Here is a 24837-nt window from a genome sequence, read left to right as displayed (position 1 = left end):
TCTGTGGCCGAGTGTCTTTAGCCGGGTGTCTGTAGCCGGGTGTCAGGAGCAGAGTGTCTGTAACCGAGTGTCTGTAGCCGAGTGTCTGTAGTCGAGTGTCTGTAGTCGAGTGTCTGTAGCCGGATGTTAGGAGCTGGATGTTAGGAGCTGGATGTCTGTAGCCGGGTGTCTGCAGCCGGGTCTCTGTAGCCGAGTGTCTGTAGCTGGATGTTAGGAGCTGATGTCTGTAGCCAAGTGTCTGTCGCAGAGTGTCTGTAGCTGGATGTTAGGAGCTGATGTCTGTGGCTAAGTGTCTGTCGCCGGGTGTTTGTCGCAGAGTGTCTGTAGCTGGATGTTAGGAGCTGAGGTCTGTAGCCAAGTGTCTGTCGCAGAGTGTCTGTAGCTGGATGTTAGGAGCTGATGTCTGTAGCCGAGTGTCTGTAGCCGAGTGTCTGTAGCGGACGTCTGAAACTAAAATTCTGAAGCTGAGTGTCTGTAGCTAGATGTTAGTAGCTGGATGTCTGTAGCTTCATGTCTGTAGCTTCATGTCTGTAGCTTCATGTCTGTAGCTGATTGTCTGTAGCTTGATGGAAGGTTAGATGGTCCTGACGTGGCACCTTGGTGGCAGCTCCTCATCGCTGTGTTAATGATTCCTCTGGAAAGCGTCTTTGAATATTTAGAAAAGCGCTTTATAAAGTCAAAGTATCATTATTATGGAGACAAAGAGAGACTTACTGAGCACGTGCAGCCATTTTATGGTTATTAAACCACTTGTAGAACCTCAGGGTTCTCTGCTCTGACCTCAGGGACCTCAACTCTGATCTGGACTGGAGGACAGACGACTAGACCCTCCTCCTGGGAGCTCAGAAAGACCTTCCACACCTTGTAGATTCCCTGGTCGCAGCCGTTGTGGGTGCTCTCCATGGTGTAGCTTCTCAGCACGCCCATTTCCCTCCAGACCACCACCCGCGCCGTGGCGGAGCGCGACTTCTCCACCTGCCAAGGGACCATTGGGTTTATCCGTCACGTCAATGTCTGACGCAGGTGAATTAATGAAGCCCTTATCATGTCAATGTTGTGTATTACATACATACATATACATATACACACACACTTTTTGGGTCATTTGTATTACCAGATAGTTGCAGCTGTTGAAAGAAAAGGCCGGTGCGAGACGATCCAGGGTCTTTGGAATGGTCTGAGAAAGAACAAGAACGACATTGAGAACCACCTGCAGATGTTTGGCTCTGGTTTATGAGTTGTACCTACAATCCACTACTGGCGTGTGTGTGTGTGTGTGTGTGTGTGTTACCCTATATCCTGGATCCTCCTTCAATCCCACGGTGTTCACAGCAGAGCCGGACTGCCAGAGAGTCTCCTTCACACTGCAGCCGTACAGGAAGACGTTCTTCTTCCTGGAGTGGCCGTGGTAGTCGCAGAACACCTGGAGGAGGAACAGGGCTCAGCTTCAGCGTCACGCAGCTCTGAAGCTTCTCAAACATGAACCGTGTCGGAGGTTTGATGACATTTGGTTGGTCGGGTTGACGTCATTTGAACTTAAATGGTTGTGATTTGCACCATTCATTAAAAAGGTGCAATGCTTAAGACCTGGCCACATGTTGCAGACACGCAACAGGATAACATGTTTAAACCTTTTAGCCCAACTAACAATCAGACTGGACAAGAAAACGAGATGGAAGCTCTACTTCCTGGACACACAAGTGAAACACGTCCATGTGACGAAGCAGCGGTCAAGTGGCATCGATTTAGAAATAAAAAACACTTCTGATGGTGGGTTGGGTGAACAAACAGAACCTTCAGCCTTGAGACCGGCGTTTGACATGGTGTGTTGTTGCGTAAACACAACTGGATGTTCTTACTTTAAGCACAATCGTGAGATTTTTTTTTTTGCCCAAAAATTAAATAAATACAATAAAAAGTCATAATTATGTGATAAAAAGTCATAATTAAGAGATAAAAAACAACTTAGTTTTTTTTACATTACAAGTGAGGTGGTATGGAAGCCCATTTCCGCCACAAAGAAATAATTATGAGATGATAAGGTCTAAATTATGAGATTAAAACAAATCATAATTATCAGATAATGAAGTCAAAATTATAAGATAAAAAAATCTAAATTGTGAGATAAAAAGTCATAATCATCAGATAATAGTTGAAATTATGAGATAAAACAAATCAAAAATTAAATTATAAATTAATTTTGACTTCATTATCTCATAATTATGACTCAGAGTTTTTACTATAATTTCATAATTTCTACTTTTTTCTATTAATTTTGACTTTTTATCTCATTATGACTTTATTTTAGTGGCGTGAATGGACTTCCATACGACCTCACTTGTGTAAAAAAAAAAAAAAGCAAGTTGTTCCACGCAGCTCAAAACAGCAAAGTTCTGCAGTAAATGTTCAGGAAAGCAGAAGATTGCTTTTTTGTTGTGAACGTGTTCACAGCGGCCTCCTGGGCCTCCTCTCCGCCAGACTGCTCCCTGAAAGGATTTCTGGCTTTTTAAACAACGTCCCAGTACGTCCTAATGTGTTTCTGAGTGACAGCAGCCATCGTTCACGTCTTCACCACAGAGTCTGTCAGGAACATGTGGGCAGAGGTTCAGGGGGTGATGGGACGCCCCGGGACTGCTGTGGTTGCTGTGAGATCTACCTGGCTGTGAAAAGGCCACCAAGTCCTCTCTGAACCTGCTTTTTACTTTACACACAGCAAGCAGTGTCGTGGGTTGAGTTTTTGTTCCTGTTTTATTTTGTAGTCCTGTGTCCCCCGCGTCTCTGCACTTCCTGTCTGGTGATTGTCTGGGATTGTCTGTCTACCTGGTTCCTGATTGTGGATTCCCTGCACCTGTGCTGCCCTCATTGTGTCCACCTGTTGCTCGTTACCTCTTGTATTTATACCCCATCTGTCTCCTTGTCGGTTCGTACTGTGTCTACCCGTCCTTGAGTCAGGGTTTTAGTGCCCTTTTGGTTTTTTTGTTGCTCTTGCCGGTCCTTGTTTTCGTTATTAAAGATTCCTGGAACGGTACTTTGGCGTTTGGGTCCTGTTTTGCACTCATCCCATAACAAGCAGAGCCTCACCACCCCTCATCCTTACCCCCTAACTCTACATGCACATTTTAAACATGCGTATATAAAGAGTGGGGGCCTGCAGAGGAACAGATTGGAGCATCGCGCAGCAAAAAGACACTACTCAGGACGAAAGACCCAACGGTCTTACCCCATTGAAAACTGTGGAACCAATTTTGTCTCCAGACCTCTTTTTCCCTGTGTTTGAGTCGTCCCAGGAACCCCAAGTGGACCAGCTCTTTCACCCTCAAAGACTACTGGAGGGGTCCTTGGAGTTTGCCGAACCAGTCTACGTGTGCTTTGTGGACTTGGAGAAGGCTTTCGACCGGGTCCCTCAGGAGGTTTTGTGAAGGGTGCTGCAGGAGTGCCGGACCCGTTGGCATGGGCTACCCGGTCTCTGTACACCTGTAGGAGGAGTCGCATTCGTATCCTTGGTATTAAGTCAGACACGTTCCCGGTGGGTTGCCCTTCATCACCGGTCCTGTTCGTGACTTTCATGGACAGGATTTCTAGGCGCAGCCGGGGGGGCGGAGGAAATCCGGTTCGGGGGCCTCGGGATCGCCTCTCTGCTGTTTGCAGATGATGTGGTCCTGTTTGCCTCCTTAGACCGTAAACTCCAGCATCACTGGGGCTTTTTGCAGCCGAGTGTGAAGCGGCAGGGATTAGAGTTAGCGCCTCTAAATCTGAGGCCATGGTTCTCTGCTGGAAACCGGTGGATTGCTCCCTCCAGGTGGGGACAACATGCCTCCCACAAGCGAAGGAGTTCAAGTATCTCAGGGTCTTGTTCACGAGTGAGGGTCTACGTTCCAACCCTCACCTATGGTCACCAACTCTGGGTTGCGACCAAGAGAACGATGTCGCGGATACAAGCGGCTGAAATGAGCTTCCTCCTTAGGGTGGCTTGGCTCAGCCTTACAGAGAGTAAGGAGCTGAGTTTCCTCTGTAGGGCTCAGCCTTAAAGATAGGGGAAGAAGCTCGGACATCAGGAGGAAACTTGGAGTCGAGCCGCTACTCCTTCGTATCAAAAGGAGTCAGCTGAGGTGGTCCAGCATCTCATCAGGATGCCTCCTGGACGCCTCCCATTAGAGGTTCTCCAGGCAAGTCCAACTGGTAGGAGACCTTGAGGAAGACCCAGGACACGCTGGAGGGATTATCTGGCTAATCTGGGAACACCTCCAGATTCCCTAGAACGAGCAGGAACATGTTGCGGATGAGAGGGAAGTCTGGGTCTGTCTGCAGCTGAGCATGGATGGATGGATGGATAAATATAATAAAACACATCTTTGTGGCACTTTTACCAACCTTTGTTTTGATGTTTTATTTCACTAAATAATCTTTAGATGGGAGTAATTATTTATTTATTCCAACAAAGCACCTCATTTAATTATTTCTGACATTTTTAAATCACCAGTGTGTTAATGTGCCGTGACATTGTTTTATCTTTCACTACAATCTCCTTTTCAATTCATCCATCACAAAGTCTGCCTCAATGAAACCAAAACAAAGCTAAAAAGGAATTAAATCATAATGTCTTTTCAACATATAAAACCTCCACCAGGAGATCAAGGAGATCTGGAGAGTCATTTGATTAACAAGAGTCTCTCCTGCTGCAACACTTCTTTACCTTTCATTCATGCATGTGCAATATTGGTATCAATGCATGTGAAATATAAATACTCAATGCATTATAAACATTTATATATTTTCCTTCCTCCAATGTGCAATAATGTGCATCCCACTCTTTATATTGTATGTTTTAGCTATTGTTGTTTTGTGATTAACTGCTGTCTCTTGTTGCACATCTCCACTTTGCTGCTGTAATCCTGCAAATGTCCCCTCTGTGAGACTAATAAAGGATTATGTTATCTAATCTCACATCAAGAGGCCACAAAAAATATATTCTGAGATAAGCTCAGCTCAGGCAGCCAAGCGTCTTGTCAGGTTTGTTAAAGTGTGTACCATCAGCCTTTTGTACGAGCAACATTGTAATGTGTGTTGCAGTTATTTCATAAGTGCGATTTGCAGGTTGATATAATATATCTAACTTTTTATGCCAAGTATATGCATCTGTTTGATTCAAATGACAGGAAGGAGCCAGCCGAGCTGCATTCTTCCAATCAGAGCACCACCATGTCACCAGTTCACACATCAGAGCACCATTATGTCACCAGTTCACACGTCAGAGCACCACCATGTCACCAGTTCACACGTCAGAGCACCATTATGTCACCAGTTCACATGTCAGAACACCATTATGTCACCAGTTCACACGTCAGAGCAACACCATGTCATCAGTTCACATGTCAGAGCACCATTATGTCACCAGTTCACATGTCAGAACACCATTATGTCACCAGTTCACACGTCAGAGCACCATTATGTCACCAGTTAACACGTCAGAGCACCATTATGTCACCAGTTCACACGTCAGAGCACCACCATGTCATCAGTTCACATGTCAGAGCACCATTATGTCACCAGTTCACACGTCAGAGCACCATTATGTCACCAGTTCACACGTCAGAGCACCATTATGTCACCAGTTCACGTCAGAGCACCACTATGTCACCAGTTCACATGTCAGAGCACCATTATGTCACCAGTTCACACGTCAGAGCACCATTATGTCACCAGTTCACACGTCAGAGCACCATTATGTCACCAGTTCACGTCAGAGCACCACCATGTCACCAGTTCACACGTCAGAGCACCATTATGTCACCAGTTCACATGTAAGAGCACCATTATGTCATCAGTTCACATGTCAGAGCACCATTATGTCACCAGTTAACATGTCAGAGCACCACCATGTCATCAGTTCACATGTCAGAGCACCATTATGTCATCAGTTCACATGTCAGAGCACCATTATGTCACCAGTTCACACGTCAGAGCACCATTATGTCATCAGTTCACATGTCAGAGCACCACTATGTCACCAGTTCACGTCAGAGCACCATTATGTCACCAGTTCACGTCAGAGCACCATTATGTCACCAGTTCACACGTCAGAGCACCATTATGTCACTAGTTCACATGTCAGAGCAACACCATGTCACCGGTTCACACGTCAGAGCACCATTATGTCACCAGTTCACACGTCAGAGCACCATTATGTCACCAGTTAACACGTCAGAGCACCACCATGTCACCAGTTCACATGTCAGAGCACCATTATGTCACCTGAGACATATTTACTCCTTACAGTGTAAATATGGCAGTAACACTGTGGTGAGAAGTTTCATTTGAACTCCAACACAGTGGACAGTTCACTCATTTGGTGTGAAGGTCCTCTCTCCCCATGAAGAGTTAGATTAACCCTCGGCGGTGTGGACGCCTCTAGACTCTCTGACGGTGTTGATGTGGCTGTGCTGCGTTTGCTGTGCACCAACAGTCGGCAGTTAATTGCGTGAATTAGCTTGAAAAACAACCTCCTTGCTCTAATTTGCAGCAATTAAATGAGCCAATCAAGGTCAATACATTAAAGCTCTTCCTTCATTACGTCTTATTACGTTTCAGTTTCAGCAGAAACACACATGCTCACACCTTTCGTCTCGTGTTTGGCTGAATAATGGGCTGCAGATATCGCGAGAGGGAAATGGAAACAATCGAGCATTAATTTAGCTGTTAATTAGTTTCTCATTGATTTGAAAATGTACTCCAGTGTTACCATGACGCAGCTGTGATCCATCCCTGCTGAGTGACAGTAAATGAAACGTTCAGAGAGTCACTGCTGATGTGAGATGCCACCACACACACACACACACACACACACACACACACACACACACACACACACACACACACACACACACACACACACACACACACACAGTCTTTTTTTTTACACACAAACACACACGCACAAATATGCACACAACACTACAGTGTGTCATTTTACACACAAACACACACACGCAAGCACAAACACGCACACAAACGCTACAATGTGTAATTTTTTTTACACACACACACACACAGAGTCATTTTTTACACACACACACGCACAAATACGCACACAACACTACAGTGTGTCATTTTTTTACAAACAAACACACACGCACAAATATGCACACAATACAGTGTGTCATTTTTTTACACACACACACAACACTACAGTGTGTCATTTTTTACACACACACACACACACTACAGTGTGTCATTTTTTTTATACACAAACACATACACACACACACACACAACTACAATGTGTCTTTTACACACAAACACACACGCAAGCACAAACACATGCACACACACAAACACTACAATGTGTAATTTTTTACACACACACACACACACTAGAGTGTGTCTTTTTTTATACACAAAAACACATGCACAAACACAACTACAATGTCTTTTTTACACACAAACACATACGCAAGCACAAACACTACAATATGTAATTTTTTACACACGCACACACAACTACAATGTGTCATTTTTACACACACACACATGCGCGCACACACACACAGAACTACAATGTGTCATTTTTTACATTTCTCACATTAAACTGGAGGCCATCTTGGAATCGCACCATGACGCCAAATGTGTCCAAAAGGATACGAAGTACTTTCCCTGGTCCCCACCCTGCTGCTTGCAGCCCCTCAGCCAGACCACACCCACCTTCAAGCCTCCATTTTGAAAGACAAACATCTGTCCACAGACAGAACGTAAGACCTGGTAAAGCACTCAACACCTCTCCCCTCAACCACAGGTAACAACACCTTCCCCTTTGTAGTTTGCAGAGCCTCAAAGGGGGCGGGGCTCCTCGACGCTAACCCGAGGGGGAGCTGGACGTCCAGAGACATGGAGCCCACGGGTTCACAGTGCCGCTCACCAGGGGGGTCCGTCCTATGCTGTTGAGGTAGTAGAGCAGGCCCTTGGTGTGGTAGATGGTTGGACTGAGCACGGGGTCGGGTTTACTCCACTGACGGTTCAGGTCCTCGCCGTTCAGGTCGCAGCGATTCCTGAAGGGAAACACAGCCGCAGGGCGTTTAGACAGCTGCACAGTGTCACGTGTCCTGCTGTGTTAGCGTAGCATGCGCGACTTGTCTGGCTAGAGCGGTAGCGACCTTCAAAATACATGGAAGACATTAATGACCTCATGAACTTGTGCTCAATCCTTTAATCGTACTCAAACAGCTCATGCTAGGAGCTAGTGTGGGACGCGTCAGTGGGCTGTTGGTTTGCCAGAACAAAACATCTCGCTGTGTGGAACGGCTGCAATGCCGCCAGCTGTACAGAGAACATTTGTTTCATACGTCTACTGGAAGCTTCCAATAACAGAGCTTCAGTAAACAGTCACTATGAAAGTGACTTCCAACACTATCGCGTTATGCATAAGACTGATTCACAGTGTTATTACAGCTGCGGGCCTTCGTAAAGCACCACGCAGAACCAGAGGGAACAAGAACGTGCGTTTGCAATTGGTGGACAGCTGATGTCAGCGTTCCCTCACGTCCATGCATTCATATAAACACTGTCAGCATCATGGTCTGTGAGACCAGTCAGTCTCACGAGGAGTCTTTGCTCTACTTATTGAAGCCTTTTGAAAAAGTAGCCATCAGGTATGAGATGTTTATTTAATAGTAATCATAATAATAATAAAGGTTCCTCCATTTCTTGTAGAGCAGATCCACCTGAACATGTGTGCCAAATGTCAAGTCAATCGGTGATAGTTGGCAAAAATGGATTTTACACCCAAAGGGGGCGCTATTGAACTACTTCTTTCCGACTTTGGCCCAACACTCTAATCAAATTCGTATTTTCGGCGAGTCAGAGAGGTGTGGAAAGTTTGGATAATATAGGTTGAACCCAAGCACCTCTTTTCGCAATGCAAAAGGTGGCAAATAAGGATAATATTAATAAGAAATGATTGAATTTCAATCGGTCCTCTGCCTGGTGCAGACCAAGCAACTGTTCATCCTCAAAGGGTCTCAGAAGCTGTCTAAGTCTGTTTATCGCAAAAGCTGACAATAGCAGGATGCGGACCATTTAAATGTCTTTTTTCTTTGGTTAAAAACAAGGTTTGCTTTTCCGTTTTCTTCTTGTATCTGGAAAAATGTAGTAGCCGAGTTGAGATTGCTGCATTTAGCGCACCACGAAGGCCAGTCGCCCACCGCGAGGAGACGAGTCCTGTCACGGGACGGACCGAGTGAGGACGCGAACGCCGACAATCGAATAAAGAATATTTAATGTCAACAAAAACCAGAAAGGATTCTAAAAACCAAACAAAGCAGGAACACACAGTACAACTCGACAAGGGGACAGGAGACAAGCAGGGTTTAAACACAAGAAGGTAAGGAGACACAGGTGGGAACAATGAGGGACGCACAGGTGAAGACAATCACACAATCAGGAGACAAGGAAGGAAGTGCGGAGACACAGAGGACAAACTTCAAAATAAAACAAGAAGCCACCCAACACCATGACCCACCGTGAGGCCAACATGGCGTCCCTCTCAGTATGGGTGAAAGACGGGCTGTTGGCAAAGTAATGGAAGTCTTCGCCAATGCAGGACTGGCCTCAGGCCACATTTACACACGGCCGGGTATTTACAGGAACAAGTATTTCTGTTTTCAAAAACAACGTTGTATACACAAGATCGTTTTCCAAAAAGTGTCTGTTCACATGAACCCGCGTGAATACGACCTCGTGCACACGCAAACACGCAAACTGAGTTTTCACTTTGGCCCGAGATTTTAGAAATGATGGTTTTCCGTGATAAAACCTCCGTTTTCGTGCAAATGAAAGGCCAAACCGCATGAATATAAATGTGTTCAACGCAACTCCAGTCACAGAAAATGACTCCAAGCAAAGTTGTCAATTATCTGGCAAAAGCCGAATGTGCTATTTATTTGCTTAACTAACATAAAAGTCAGGGCAGAAAGAGGGAAGGCAAAATGTCTTGTTTATCTAAATTGATCCGTATATGAGGTCTTCGGGGTTGCATATATTTTGCCTTATTTTCACTGATGTTTCAACGATATGTTTGAATTCAACGTGCTTTGCCATCTTTGTTCAGGGCGTGTAAAGCTTAAGATGTGTGCATGTGGTAGCTCCTCCTGTGAATGGCTCTGTGGCTCTGCTACATGGTGAGCCATGCAGCAGCAGCATGCTCCACTTCCCCCGTTCTGCTCAGCAGCTCCGACGCGCCTCAGTTGACATTTTATCCGCCACTAATTGAAATTGGCTCGTGGGGATGGATACCACTCAGGTGGGAGACGGGTGATGGCTGTCCGTTGAGGGCTGTTGGGCCTTTGATTATCTGATAGTGATATATTTGGAGGGTTCAACTTTCTTTTTTTTCTTTCTTCAAACTACTCACCCAGAGTCTATCATCCTAAAAAACTTCAAAGCACAATCATTCAAAGTGTAAAGGGGTTTAGAGAGTTCTCTCGTGTCTGACGCTGTGAACGATAAGGACTTTTGCACAGTTGTGATGTCAACGTGATACTTCTTAATGTGCCCCATCTTGTTTCCGGTTCGACTAGATAACGTTAGCTCACAAGAAATAAACATGGACCCAACATGTTGCAGAGCAATTCTGTTGAAAGCACTAAGACAAAATAAATCAAGTTTTTTTTAGCATTAAAACATGTAAAAACTTCTTTATTAAAGTATGAATCTGGAAATTAGATTTAAAGGCACACCATCTTGCATAATGTATCTGTGGGGGCGTGGTTGAGTTTAGCTGCAGAGGGGAAACTCACCGGGGGAACGGGAGCTCGTTACAGTTTAATTTTGTTAATTGGTTTCATTCAATCATCTACTTATGATTTATGTCAATACATACGAGTGCACAGCAGCAGAAGGGTGAGCATGAGCAGTGTTTCTCCATGGCACAACCGTTTGGTATCAGTTGAATATTCCTTTGGTTCAATTTAAATTCCAACCTTGTTGATGAAGTTAAACTTCTTGTCGTCTCTGATCTTGTAGTTTCACCAGCTGGTGATTTACAGTGTTGCTGAATTTCAAGCGTTGCCTCAAAAGATCTTCACTAAAAGAATTATTAAAAATACTTAACTTCACTTATATATTTAAAAAAAAAGAATTTTGGGAAGAAAAAAAAAAATATATATATATATATATATAATATATATATATATACATATATATATACATATATATATATATATAAAATATTTTATTTTTAATATATATATAGAGAGAAATATATTTTATTTAAAATATAATATATATAAATATATTTTATTTAAAATATATATATATAAATATATTTTATTTAATATATATATATATATCCCCCAAAAAATATTTTAATTTTTTTTTGCTCTGACACTGAGGCACTGGCTGTGAAGATGTTTTTATATATATATATATATATATATATATATATATATATATATATATATATATATATATATATATATATTCATATTTTTTTTCTGTGTACTATCATAAGCCATTATTCAGATATATGAACTTCTCATCTAGGGTTTTCTGTCCCTGATACCTTGTGGTGGAGGAAATAATCAGTATTTTGTAAAGGATGGTAGAAAAGGTTGTTCCACTCCAGTGCCAGACAGACCCACTTAAATCCCTCATTTATGTAGAATTATGAGTGACGTAATAATATAAACACTAGGTTATTAATTATTGGATGTGTTTCTTTTCAATGTTTTAATTCATTTGATACATTAATAAAGACGTTTTAATGACAAAAGCTTTTCTGTTTGTTTGTTTTATGGATTCATAGGATGCTTTGTTGTTCTGGATGAAGATCAGCGGCTCAATCAAGTGAAGTGCAAACAGGTTTGCCTCTTCATCTCCTTTTACACGCAGCGGCTGGAAGATAAGTACTTTCCTCAAATGAGATTATAATATTTCCTCTCTGGATGTTTGCCCATGGAGAGACTGAGTCAGCAGTAACTTAGAGATCTTGTATTAATAGTGTGTTCATGTTTTGGACGCTAGCTTGATTTAGCATGTAATAGGAATGCCGGTGGCTTTGAACTGTGTTTGTAAAAACAATGGAATAAAAAACAAATCCCATCATTCATGGATGTGCATGTTTAAGTCTATTCGACCAACAGAAGGAACATAACACATCCCATGTTGTTGAGCCCTGAGAAGCAACATCACAACTCACGATGTGAACAACACACAGGAAATTAAGATGTTTTAGAACTTATGTTGATTTATATGATATTGGACTGAACATAAAAACATCATCCGACTGAGTACTGACTGGTAGTTTAATTTACAGAGAGGATTCAACACCACCATCTCCACCAACACCACCATCTCCACCAGTACAGCCATCTCCACCAGTACAGCCATCTCCACCAGTACCACCATCCCCTCCAGTAACCCCATCTCCACTAGTACCACCATCTCCGCCAGTACCACCATCTCCGCCAGTACCACCATCCCCACCAGTACCACCATCCCCACCAGTACCACCATCTCCGCCAGTACCACCATCCCCACCAGTACCACCATCTCCGCCAGTACCACCATCCCCACCAGTACCACCATCTCCGCCAGTACCACCATCCCCTCCAGTACCACTATCTCCACCAGTAACCCCATCTCCACCAGTACCACCATCTCCACTATCTCCACCAGTACCACCATCTCCACCAGTACCACCATCTTCACCAGTACCACCATCCCCACCAGTACCACCATCTTCACCAGTACCACCATCCCCACCAGTACCACCATCTCCACCAGTACCACCATCTCCACCAGTACCACCATCTCCACCATCCCCACCAGTACCACCATCTTCACCAGTACCACCATCCCCACCAGTACCACCATCTCCACCAGTGCCACCATCTCCACCAGTACCACCATCTCCACCAGTACCACCATCTCCACCATCTTCACCAGTACCACCATCCCCACCAGTACCACCATCTCCACCAGTACCACCATCTTCACCAGTACCACCATCCCCACCAGTACCACCATCCCCACCAGTACCACCATCTTCACCAGTACCACCATCCCCACCAGTACCACCATCTCCACCAGTACCACCATCCCCACCAGCCCAGCAAAGAGGTCGCGTCCAGAGTCAAACAGACCACAAAGGAGGGGACTCTTTAGGGCGGGGCTAGTGTGATTGACAGGTTGCGATCACCACGTTGTCCAGTCTGGGAGTTGTCCATGTGTTTGTGGAACCTCTAAGCTCCGCCCTCTTGTGTCACTTCTGGTTGTTGCAAAAATCGGGACGGCAAATCTGCCGCTCCAGGCTTTGATAGCCGTAGCCCACAAACCAACGGGTCGTATTTCTTCCATTTCCTGAAGTGGACTCAGGCTAAACCAGCACGACTGACTTCATGGATACACTGATGGGAAAGAAAATCCCCAAAAGGTTCAAGACTCTCTGGATCTCTCCTGGTGCCACGTTCAGTAGTTCACTAGTTTCTTTAGTTCGTCTCCTCTGTTTCTGTCTCTGAGTGTCTCCCGTCCACACTTCTCTCTCTCTCTCTCTCTCTCTCTCTCTCTCTCTCTCTCTCTCTCTCTCTCTCTCTCTCTCTCTCTCTCGTCCTGGCCGTGGACTCACAGCTCTGTCTCTGGGCAGCAGACGCACAGGAGCAGTTAAAAGTCTTTGTAAACTGTTATTTTCCACAACATTTGCTCCTCTCTGCCCGACACTGCAGCTGCCTGCCCTCGGGCGTGTGTGTGTGTGTGTGTGTGCGTGTGTGTGTGTGTGTGTGTGTGTGTGTGTGTGTGTGTGTGTGTGTGTGTGTGTGTGTGTGTGTGTGAGATAGAGAGAGAGAGAGAGAAATGAATGCCATTGGGAATGTGCTGCTAGATGACGTTTTATTCTGTAAGCTTTTAAAACAAAACCTACAACTCGCATTAAATTATCATTTAACTAAAACCAACTCAGTCACTGTGTGTGTGTGTGTGTGTGTGTGTGTGTGTGTGTGTGTGTGTGTGTGTGTGTGTGTGTCCAGCCCTCACTGTGTGTGTCTTAACGTTAAGTTTATTTTTTTCTGTCGCGATAGAACAGGTTAAATAGGTTAGTGATCTTAATTTGCCACAAAAAAAAAATTGTAAAAAACTTTTTACTAACATCTTTTAGTAAGCTCTTTTTTTAATTACGAGAAGACTGCTCGTGGTGTTTTGTTTGTTTATCCGCTGATTATTTATTAATATTAATACAGCTTTCTAACGCAGAGTGCATTTCTTAGTTTTAAATCTGCAGGTGCTTGGTTCAGGACTCACGTCTGACCTTTTGATTCATGTTCTTACAACACCAAGAACTAATAGTTTACACACTGACAAAAGTCTGGAGAACGAGGGAATCGACACATTTATGTGTCGCTCAAGATATTTATTGTATTTGTGAGGAGTTTTTCATAATTAGCATATCAATTCTTTTCAGTTGTGTGTGTTCATGGTGAGCTACAAAGACATGAAAGCTAACTGGATGAAGCAGCGTGGACGGACACGACAACTGGGATGGATTGTGTGTGTTTTCTGTGTTTTTAAAGGACTCAGAAGTTCATCCAGTGAGATTCAGGATGCCAAAGTGTTCGACTGAGCGACTCAGAAGCTCTTTAGTCCCGATTTTTTAATGAACACCTCGAGTTGTGGTTTTTAAATTTAAATTCATCATCTTTCTATGTCGGTCATGTGTCTTGTTGTCTTGTTTCATACGACACGTTCTGGTGTTTGTTCTTGTATTGTGTTTTTTGTCTGTTGTGCACTGTGAACCTCATCTGTTGAAGTCCATGGTGACAAATGAGTTCCCCCACTGGGGATTAATAAAGTCTTCTTACTATCTATCTTTGCTCTCACTGCTATCAAACTGACTGTAGGGTTCACTTGGAAACAATCTCTCGCTGTCACTCGACGACAATTACTGTTTTCTCAACTGCCCAATTGCACCACACCACGTTCTGAATAACCGCAGCAGAGTTTGATTACAACTGACTGCATGTGGGCGCGTGGAAGTGCCTTCAGCGTCTTGCAGGCAGATGTTTGCTGCAGAGCAGCGTGCAGGCGCTTGCAGCTGCAACACAGGCCTCCAGCAGCGAAAGACACAGATCTTCCCTTCAGGAGAACAACAGAAAACAGAGATCACACCACTCCAGAAGAATGATTGTTATGCTGTGTTTGTGTGAAGTGTATCAATGAGCAACTGTTTGCTAACAGGTTAGCCCGTTAAACAACTGTGGCACCAATTTTGTCTCCAGACCTCTTCTCCCTGTTTGAGTCGTTGTAGGAACCCCAAATTTATTCCAATACTTGTGTTTATTGTATGTATTTGTTCAGCAAAGCCTTGGGAATAAAATGTATATCTGCAAAAAAAAAACACTTTTAAAAGATATTTTGATGGTAACTATGAACATCCAGCATGATGTGAGCCAGATTCCCCAAAATGCCTCCTGGAGCGTCAATAAGACACCTTTATGGAAAGATTAGGACCTAAAGAATCAGAACCTGCAACAAAAATCACAATAAAACAAAGACTTGTCCTGTTAGGAAGGAGTTTTAGTCAAAAAACTGTGTTGTTTGATTTCAAAATAGAAAGAAATACGTATTTTATGCCAAAAGATTGTCTGAATGGGGCATGCTGGGACTTAAAATTGGCGTGGTTTCCAAAACGTTAACCACGTCAGCTTTATTTAGTTTTTTTCCAGGTTTGTTCTTCCAGCTTTGAGCAAGATGGAAGGGGTTCATGATGGCAGATTAAATTCTTTTAGTCCTAATTTCACAAAGCAGGACGAGCAGGAGACACTTAAGTACCTTAAAAAGACACAAAATAAAACACAAATGGGAGCCATTCTCCCCCGCTCAGTGTCTTTAGAAAATGAGTGAGAAAATTAATCAAAGGAAACGCATGGTGCTCTGATATTGATGAGAGAAGCTCCTGTCCCTGCTTTCCAAATGACTTCTAGGGGTCTTTGAGGACCCAAGCAGCCACAAACCCAAAGGGAACGGGATTTGAAGTTTAAAAAAATGAATTTCAAAAAGATGCTTTGGCAATATTGTTTTAGTTTCGCACCAATTTCATGCTTGGAGAATTGACCCGAGAAAGACAGAAAGTAATAAAGTCGAAGAAGAAAAGAGACGGAGAGAAAGCTGACGGCACGAAGAGTAAATCACTGCAGTGTCCAACTTAATTCCTGTGAAATGTCAGAGCTGTGTTGCAAGACTTACATCACACACACACACACACACACACACACACACACACACACACACACACACACACACACACACAGCAAACTAAAGGACTGATCTGGGATAGAAACGGGCTGAGGTAAATCAGGACCTGCAGGTCATGAGGTCAGGCTTTTGGATGGTCTTATTGTTCATGTCTTGCTGTTTTTTCTCTCCAGCTGAGACAAGCTGTCAAGTGGAGACGCCTCACGGGGGAGGACTGCGCTAAAGAAGCTAAACACAAATAACAAAATATCCTTCATCACAGTAATGTCTCTTGCGCCGTGCACATAGTTTGTGTTTTGTAGGTTTTTCAGAAACCCACAACAATAAACAAACGTAATGAAATCTGTTGACAGTTTATCCAGAGATGTTTAGCCTCAACTATGTGTACACTCACCCTGAACTATATGTACACTAAAACCTGAACTATGTGCACATTAAACCTGAACTATGTGCACATTAAACCTGAACTATGTGTACACTAAAACCTGAACTATGTGTACACTAAAACCTGAACTATGTGTACACTAAAACCTGAACTATGTGTACACTAAACCTGAACTATGTGTACACCAAAACCTGAACTATGTGTACACTAACTCTAAACTATGTGTACACTAAACCTGAACTATGTGTACACTAAACCTGAACTATGTGTACACTAACTCTAAACTATGTGTACACTAAACCTGAACTATGTGTACACTAACTCTAAACTATGTGTACACTAAACCTGAACTGTGTGTACACTAAAACCTGAACTATGTGCACATTAAACCTGAACTATGTGCACATTAAACCTGAACTATGTGTACACTAAAACCTGAACTATGTGTACACTAAAACCTGAACTATGTGTACACTAAAACCTGAACTATGTGCACACTAAACCTGAACTATGTGTACACTAAACCTGAACTATGTGTACACCAAAACCTGAACTATGTGTACACTAACTCTAAACTATGTGTACACTAAACCTGAACTATGTGTACACTAAACCTGAACTATGTGTACACTAACTCTAAACTATGTGTACACTAAACCTGAACTATGTGTACACTAACTCTAAACTATGTGTACACTAAACCTGAACTGTGTGTACACTAAAACCTGAACTATGTGTACACTTACCCCGAACTATGTGTACACTAAAACCTGAACTATGTGTACACTCACCCTGAACTATGTGTACACTCACCCTGAACTATGTGTACACTAAAACCTGAATTATGTGTTCACCAGTGGCAGGCCGTGTTTTCAGACCTAGGCCTTCAATGAGTGCCATATAGTCCACATCACGGGCGGACTGGGGGGAAAAGGTTTCCCTGGAGTTACTGTCACAGACCGACACACGTCATACTCGACACAATCATACAGTCAAACATGCGTGGACCCACTCCACAGCAGACACCCAACCTGCAGAGGTTTATGGGCGTCTGGTGAGTGAAATGCTGATTGTGTTACTGTTTCATACATTTGCAGTCGTATTTAATCATAAACAAGGCACAGTGCTGTAGTTGCTGCTGCACCTGGGGGTGCTGGTGCTTCTCCCCGCGGCCTCTCCCTGCGCTGTGCACTGTGCAGGGTGTCAGCGCGGCGGTTTTGTTGGATATATTTGGACAGCATGCATTGTTGTTGACCTGACGGGGTTGCGCTCTGCCCTTGCTGTGCTGGCCCTCGTCGGGCGCATTTCCTCCACTGTGGTGCGCCGCGACCGGCTCTGGGTCGGCTTAGAAAGGCTCGGGCCGAAGCCGGCATGCCAGGTGGGGATCAGCCCACGTAAAGGGCGTCAGGGGTCTGCGGCAATGTCGGCAACCGACCCGACCCGTCCTGAAACACGGACCAAGGAGTCTAACGCACGCACGAGTCAGGGGGATCTAAACCCGGTGGTCCTGTGGTGTTGGATTAAAATAAGTCTTCTGTTATGTTTCTTAATACTAATACATCAATGATGTATGTCTTTTTCAATGAATATGCCCTCCTGTCCCGCCACGCACCTTTAAATGATGCATCCACCTCATATTAACAGTTTAAAATGCACTGCCACGTTTTGTTATTCATGTCTGAAGACTCAAAACAACAAAATAAAATAACCAACGCTGACATTCACACGATATTACTTCTGAGTGTTTCACATAAAACAGAGAGAGTAACGATTGCAATGCGTGATCTGTGGCATCTATGTTCTTGCCCTCCTCACGGCAACATAATCCAACACACCCTTCTTTAATCATGGCGGAGTACATGAACATGCTTCTTCGTGAGGAGTCAGGAGTTCTGCTGTATTCTACATCCACATGAGGATCTGTTCTGCACGTTCGCTGACTGAACCGTTACTTATTTGGGGTCCAGGGCTCAGAGGAGGTGCTTGTTGAACCGAGTTAAGTCCTGCTCATGCCTCCTCCCACTCACGTGCCATTGACGACTCCGTCCGGGTTGAGCATGGGGACGAGCTTGAAGACGAAGGCCTCCCTCAGACTCTGGGCCACCGGGTCGCTGCTGCACAGGAACTCCAGGGTGCCCTTCATCACCCAGCTGGCGTTGGACTCACCGGGATGCACGCGGCCCGTTAGCACGATGCAGGGACGGTTACCTGCACGGAGACAGAGGAGTAAGACTCTTGTTCAGTGACCTTCTCCCGCCACAATTTTAAACCTGCTTCAAATAGAAGGCAACTGCATGCTGCGATGGACCGTGGCTGTCTGGAGCTGGTTTTGGGGTATGTGAAGTAAACTGAATTGAACTGTCAGTGTCGCGAATGGCCGGAAAACGGGGTTAGAAAACAGACATAGATCAATCTCATTAACAGTCGAAAATATGAAGAGTTTTGATGCGTTTTCATCCAGTCAAGTTTGAAAGAAATGTGTTTTACAACGTCAGCGAGGTCTGCTGGCTTTGAGGAGCGGCTGTTTCCTTCACGTCTAACTCCATGAATTAAGGCTTTTTGGTCCAAACAACTGTGGGAAAAACTCACCAAGACAGGTTTGATACAGTTTCTTTAGTTTCTAACGAGTTTGAATGAAGTGCATTTTACAACGTTTAGCAAAGAAAAAATGAACGTTTCTGTGAATGGAGTTTGGTAAAGTGTCTTTGGTGTCTCAGGGATCCTACCTGAGACATTAAACTGCACTGAGTGCTACCCGGTCGGCCCTATATTGTTATCTGGTCAACATTTCCTGTGTTCTCTGATCGTCCGGCATCATTCAATTAGCCAGATCAGCTTTTTAATTAAAGCTGTGCTGACGGCGTGTCCTCTACGCCCATCACAACAATCTATTAAGCTGCGTCAGCGGAGGTGACAGATGGGCAATTATGTCGGTTACCAGAGGCCACCAGTGATAATTGTAATGTTGCGCAAGGGTCGTACGTAACATGTCTGAGCGCCGGAGATTGCAATGCAAACGCTGTGCAGAGAGCATGCCAAGAGATGGGAGAGCGTGTGAGCCGTCAGGGTCGTTTGAGCTCTAAGACAGGCCAACGGGGGAGATGTTTAAGGAAATGGTGTCTGAAGGAACAAGTGGATGGAGAATGGCCTGTCCTGTTTCATTTATCAGAGTTTAAATGGAGGATTGAGGTTCGCCTCAGACTTATTTCTTTCCTACACAAATAACAATAAAAAATGAATTTAAAAAAGATGCTTTGACAATATTGTTTTAGTTTCGCACCAATTTCATGCTTGGAGAATTGACCCGAGAAAGACAGAAAGTAATAAAGTCGAAGAAGTGCTCTAACACTAAACAGTGTTAGAGGATTATATCCTCAACTTTACATCTTACTTTGTATGAACAGTTTGCATACGACTTTAAACACAAAAAAGCAAGATGGCAACAATCACAATGCACAAACCATTGCGTTGCAGTCACTACGTCCACTTTTTCCACACAGTCTATGACGTGTGTGGCGTAAAACCACTGCTATGTTCCCGGTGCCATGTGTTCTTCTGCAGAGGTTCCAGTTGACTGGACCAGCTTCCCATATCACTACTGGCCTGCAGCCAGTGGAGGCCCATTACCATTGGCTTATAGAGGGTCCAATCTAAATTGGTTGTAAAGCCAATTAGTTGCAGATAGTGAGATGGGTGACATTTATTTACTCATCATCAACTGTCGTCAGTGTTAAGAGCTTCAACACTGCGTGAATATGAATGTTACTCTTTTTGGGCTCTTTAGTTTTCATCTTTTGCTTTCATGGACAACCCAAAATGTTTTTTGAAATTTGAATGATTTCATTTGTATTCAGCCATGGTGGCCTTGTCCTGAGGCTATTGTGAGAGCAGCTGCAGCTCATACAGGACATGTTTTAAATGCAGGTGATGTTACACAGAGCTGTGTGTGTGTGTGTGTGTGTGTGTGTGTGTGTGTGTGTGTGTGTGTGTGTGTGTGTGTGTGCGTGTGCGTGTGCACAATTACCTTCCTATCCAACAGTGGAATTGAGAAAAGGCCGCAACATTATTATATTTAAATGACCAGAAACAAAAGTCCGGACTTAGCGCTACAGTCCCCTGTTGGGACTGTAGGTAGGTATGTGTGTGTGTGTGTGTATGTGTGTGTGTGTGTGTGTGTGTGTGTGTGTGTGTGTGTGTGTGTGTGTGTGTGTGTGTGTGTGTGTGTGTGCGCGCGCTCTCCTGTGTTTGGGTAAACCCCCACAGGCCACAGAAAGGTGTCTTTGCCTTAATTTCACACCACAAGAGAAAGTAACACAATGTGTGTCTTGCAATGTGATAGAGGGTTTCGCTCACAACGCACACTGATAAAGGACTCAAACAAATATGTTAGAGGGTACCAGAGTGTTCCTGTCTCTGTTTTTAGTCATGTGGAAATGAGCCTGTGAACAAAACCTCGCTCTGCCGTTAACTATACGTTTTTTTATTTTATAAAATGGTCTTTCTGTGAAACAAAAAGTAGAAAAAAACTCTGGAAGTTCTTGAAAGTTAGGCCATGTCTGTATTGCATTAATTAAAGAGTTTAAAATCCTACTATGTTCACATTCCACACTCCATGAACGCGTCTTTATAGTGAAATGATTTTGCAGTTTAATCCACGGACTTAGTAGGAGTAGCGCTACAGTCCCCTGTTGGTACTGTAAGTGGGTATGTGTGTGTATCATGACATGTGTAGTGGACTAAAAGGACATAATTCACCCTTTAAGAGAAGGGACGTAACGAAGTGTATTTATACGTAACACAATAATAATAAAGAAAAATGCAATTCGCATGAATAGATATAAATGAATTACAAATAATAAAAACACAGTGATATTGAAAATTCCAAATAAAATACGGAAAAAATACTCAAACATATGCACTATGCAATATATGAAATGAAATTAAAGCGTTGTGCAGCGTTTAATTAAAATATAATTTGGAGAGTGCATCAAAAGATATATATATATATATATATATATATATATATATATATATATATATATATATATATATATATATATATATATATATATATGCACGTATGTATGCATTCTCTTGCAAAAACCTTTGTGTTGAGTCTTCTGGAGGCTTTTGTCTTCAAATGTTACCACTTCATTCTTATTATCTTTTTTCAATAAATAACTTTATAATCTTGAATTATTTTGACTATTCTCATAAAAGGGAATATTGAATCTTAGTATCCTGTCTTTTTTTCTCTTGAAAATATGAGTTCATTTGAATTAAATTGCTACTATATACTTTTTCCTAAAAAATATTATGACTTAAATTACGACTTTTCAGAATACTGCTTTTCTCTTAAAATATTACAACTTCTCTGGGAACTTAGTTTTGAAACAAACCTTTAATTTAATAGTCACATTAATCCCTCGATGGGTTCACCAATGACGTGAACAAGTACGTGCACATCTAAAGCTCTCCATGTGTGGTGACTGAGCAGAGAGAGACAGAACCGTTAATATCCAGGATGTAAAGCAACACCATACATCACTGCACGGTGTTCCATTATTGGGAATCGTCACCTGGTGCCTTGTTTTTAGTTTGAACCTTTCCTTAAACAACGACAGGAATGAAGAGTTTGACCCTGAACATTCCTCCAGACCTCCTGCTGTATATCTTGATCGAAGAACTAATTTGCGACTAATGTTGACTTTGTCACTACGTACAGTTTCTGCTCATTACCTGCAGAGCGTCCTTTCAAAATAAATTACGTGTGCATCAACACGTCCTTTCACAAGAAATCTACGTCTGCATAGGAAATGTACGGGGAAAAAAATCAATGCTGGAAAAACGTTTTACTTTGAAAAATGAGTGGATACATCCGTCTGAGTCTCTTACTCTTGACACATGTCAGAGACTATGTGAGAACGTTGCCCCAAAAATGAAACATAAATGTACGTTTCAAGTCTGCCAGAGTGCCGATGTTCTGGATTAAAATCAAGGCAAAATGTCCTAAAATCGTCAAAAAGCTTTGAAAACCTGCGAGAAACATTCAAACCATGAAAGTGAATACACTAGTAGAAGTATAAAATACAGTCAGTGAGGAGTGATTATTGACTTTAAGTAGTAGTATTAGTAATTTAAAGTAGTTCTGTGAAGCATAGTATGTAGTCGGGCCGGCCATGGCCCAACGCTGTCGGTCCCCTATGGCCAGTCCGCCAATGCCTGGAGGCCACGCCCGTCCTGCTGATCCAGATTATGTTTGATCATTAACGGCTTTCAGAGATGAGCTGTCATTTAAATTAGAGACAAGAGTAGGGAGGCAGGAAGCTGCTCCCTCTAATCCGGCCCTCTCTGAAGAAAGACATCAACACTAAAGAGCAGAACCTGGTTTGGGAGTCAATGTGATGATTTAATTCCTTTAAAACCGAGGAGAACTAAACGGGTCTAAATGAGTTCATGACCTCAAATCAACTTCAAAACTCCAAATATGGCTTTGACTGAAATGAGAGGAGTTGTGAGCGTTTCATCCAGGAAGTGGCCTCGTGGCGCCGCTCTGTACCCGCTGACACGCTGCTTGTAATTAGACCACATTACCATACTCATTAGCATACTCATCTGCATACACAGGAAGAAGACAAGTACTGATTGTGGGTTGCCCCGGCTTTGTTTGCACTCAAGTTTGGGTTGTTTGTCCAACATAGACACCCACACAACCCCCAACAGTTACTCTGGCGGTTTCTCAGACACCATTAGAAGCAACAAGTAATGCACTCTAATGTGTATAAAACCCAACGCAATTAAGTTGTTTGGGAACCAAGTAATCATGAGCCAGGACAGAGGACGTAGGATGATCAGGGACTCAAACTTATTTGCAGAAAACTTACTGTGAGGAGCTTTTAACTGGTTGAAACCATCCTGATGCCTCTGAACTGCATCAGGAAACGAGACGGCCAGAGAGAAGACGGGCTCTTTGTATTTACTTGATGATCGTCGTCGGTGCTTCCCGGTCGTATTCTGCGCAAAATTAAATGAAATCCTGCAGCAGAAACTAGAACCCGGATTCAGATCCGGCTTCCAGTTGTGCAGTGAAACAAGACAAAAGATTTTTTTCAAATAAGTCTATTCTGAAGCACTTCTTTTCTTTTGATGTATTATTTAAATACACACTTCCTCATCCTGCACTGCATCTGCACTGAAGTCATGAGTTTCATGAATGCATTTCAAAATAATGCAGGTTTGCACTCTGTGTGTAGTTAGCCTACTACTAGCTAACTAACGATGACCACTGTGTGGGTAGTTAGCCTAATACTAGCTAACTAACGACGACCACCGTGTGGGAAGGTCACCAACTACCAGCTAACTAACGACGACCACTGTGTGTGTAGTTAGCCTACTACCAGCTAACTAACGACGACCACTGTGTGTGTAGTTAGCCTAATACTAGCTAACTAACGACGACCACTGTGTGGGTAGGTCGCCTGCTACTAGCTAACTAACGACGACCACCGTGTGGGTAGTTAGCCTAATACTAGCTAACTAATGACGACCACCGTGTGGGTAGGTCGCCTGCTACTAGCTAACTAATGACGACCACCGTGTGGGAAGGTCGCCTGCTACTAGCTAACTAATGACGACCACCGTGTGGGAAGGTTGCCTGCTACTAGCTAACTAATGACGACCACCGTGTGGGAAGGTCGCCTGCTACTAGCTAACTAATGACGACCACCGTGTGGGTAGGTTGCCTGCTACTAGCTAACTAATGACGACCACCGTGTGGGAAGGTTGCCTGCTACTAGCTAACTAATGACGACCACCGTGTGGGAAGGTTGCCTGCTACTAGCTAACTGACGACGACCACCGTGTGGGTATATCAGAATGTCGTGGTTCACTGGAGGAGTTTATAGTAAAGAATTCCAACTGGGATTATATTAAAATGCATCAATCAGTTCATTTCAGCTCCTGAAACGCTGACTGTGCCGGAGCGTCTGAGAGACAATGACAAGAGGAAATGGCAGAATCGCTATGCACACTACAGTAGTTGGGTATAATATTATGCTAATGTGGATATGCTGTGATGAATCTTATATAGTTTTCTCCTAAACAAATTATTTCTTCATATTTCTGACTGCCAAGGATCACTGGCTTTCAATTAAGCTCTGAGAGACAAACAAAGCATGAGATATCTGTCTCTGTCAGGAGGATGTGTCCTTTTGTTTGTC

The 24837-nt window shown here is 43.4% G+C and overlaps 1 protein-coding gene across 1 annotated transcript in view; it reads right to left on the bottom strand.

Annotated features, from left to right (window-relative positions):
• Positions 1 to 24837, bottom strand: part of LOC137803772 (cytosolic carboxypeptidase 4) — a 100380-nt gene that overhangs the window by 10058 nt on the left and 65485 nt on the right. The window contains exons 21-25 of the mRNA XM_068602493.1: positions 18646 to 18826; positions 7913 to 8042; positions 1292 to 1423; positions 1115 to 1177; positions 862 to 975 (exon numbers count right to left, since the gene is read on the bottom strand). Of these exons, the coding sequence (XP_068458594.1) occupies positions 862 to 975; positions 1115 to 1177; positions 1292 to 1423; positions 7913 to 8042; positions 18646 to 18826 (620 nt within the window). The remainder of the gene's footprint in view (positions 1 to 861; positions 976 to 1114; positions 1178 to 1291; positions 1424 to 7912; positions 8043 to 18645; positions 18827 to 24837) is intronic.

The sequence above is a fragment of the Clinocottus analis genome, unplaced genomic scaffold (genome assembly GCF_023055335.1).
Source record: "Clinocottus analis isolate CAN_PGR_092001 unplaced genomic scaffold, fCliAna1.0.p SCAF_6, whole genome shotgun sequence".
Lineage (NCBI taxonomy): Eukaryota > Metazoa > Chordata > Actinopteri > Perciformes > Cottidae > Clinocottus > Clinocottus analis.
The sequence above is the reverse complement of the archived record's forward strand: the minus strand, read 5'-3'. Positions and strand labels throughout refer to the sequence as shown.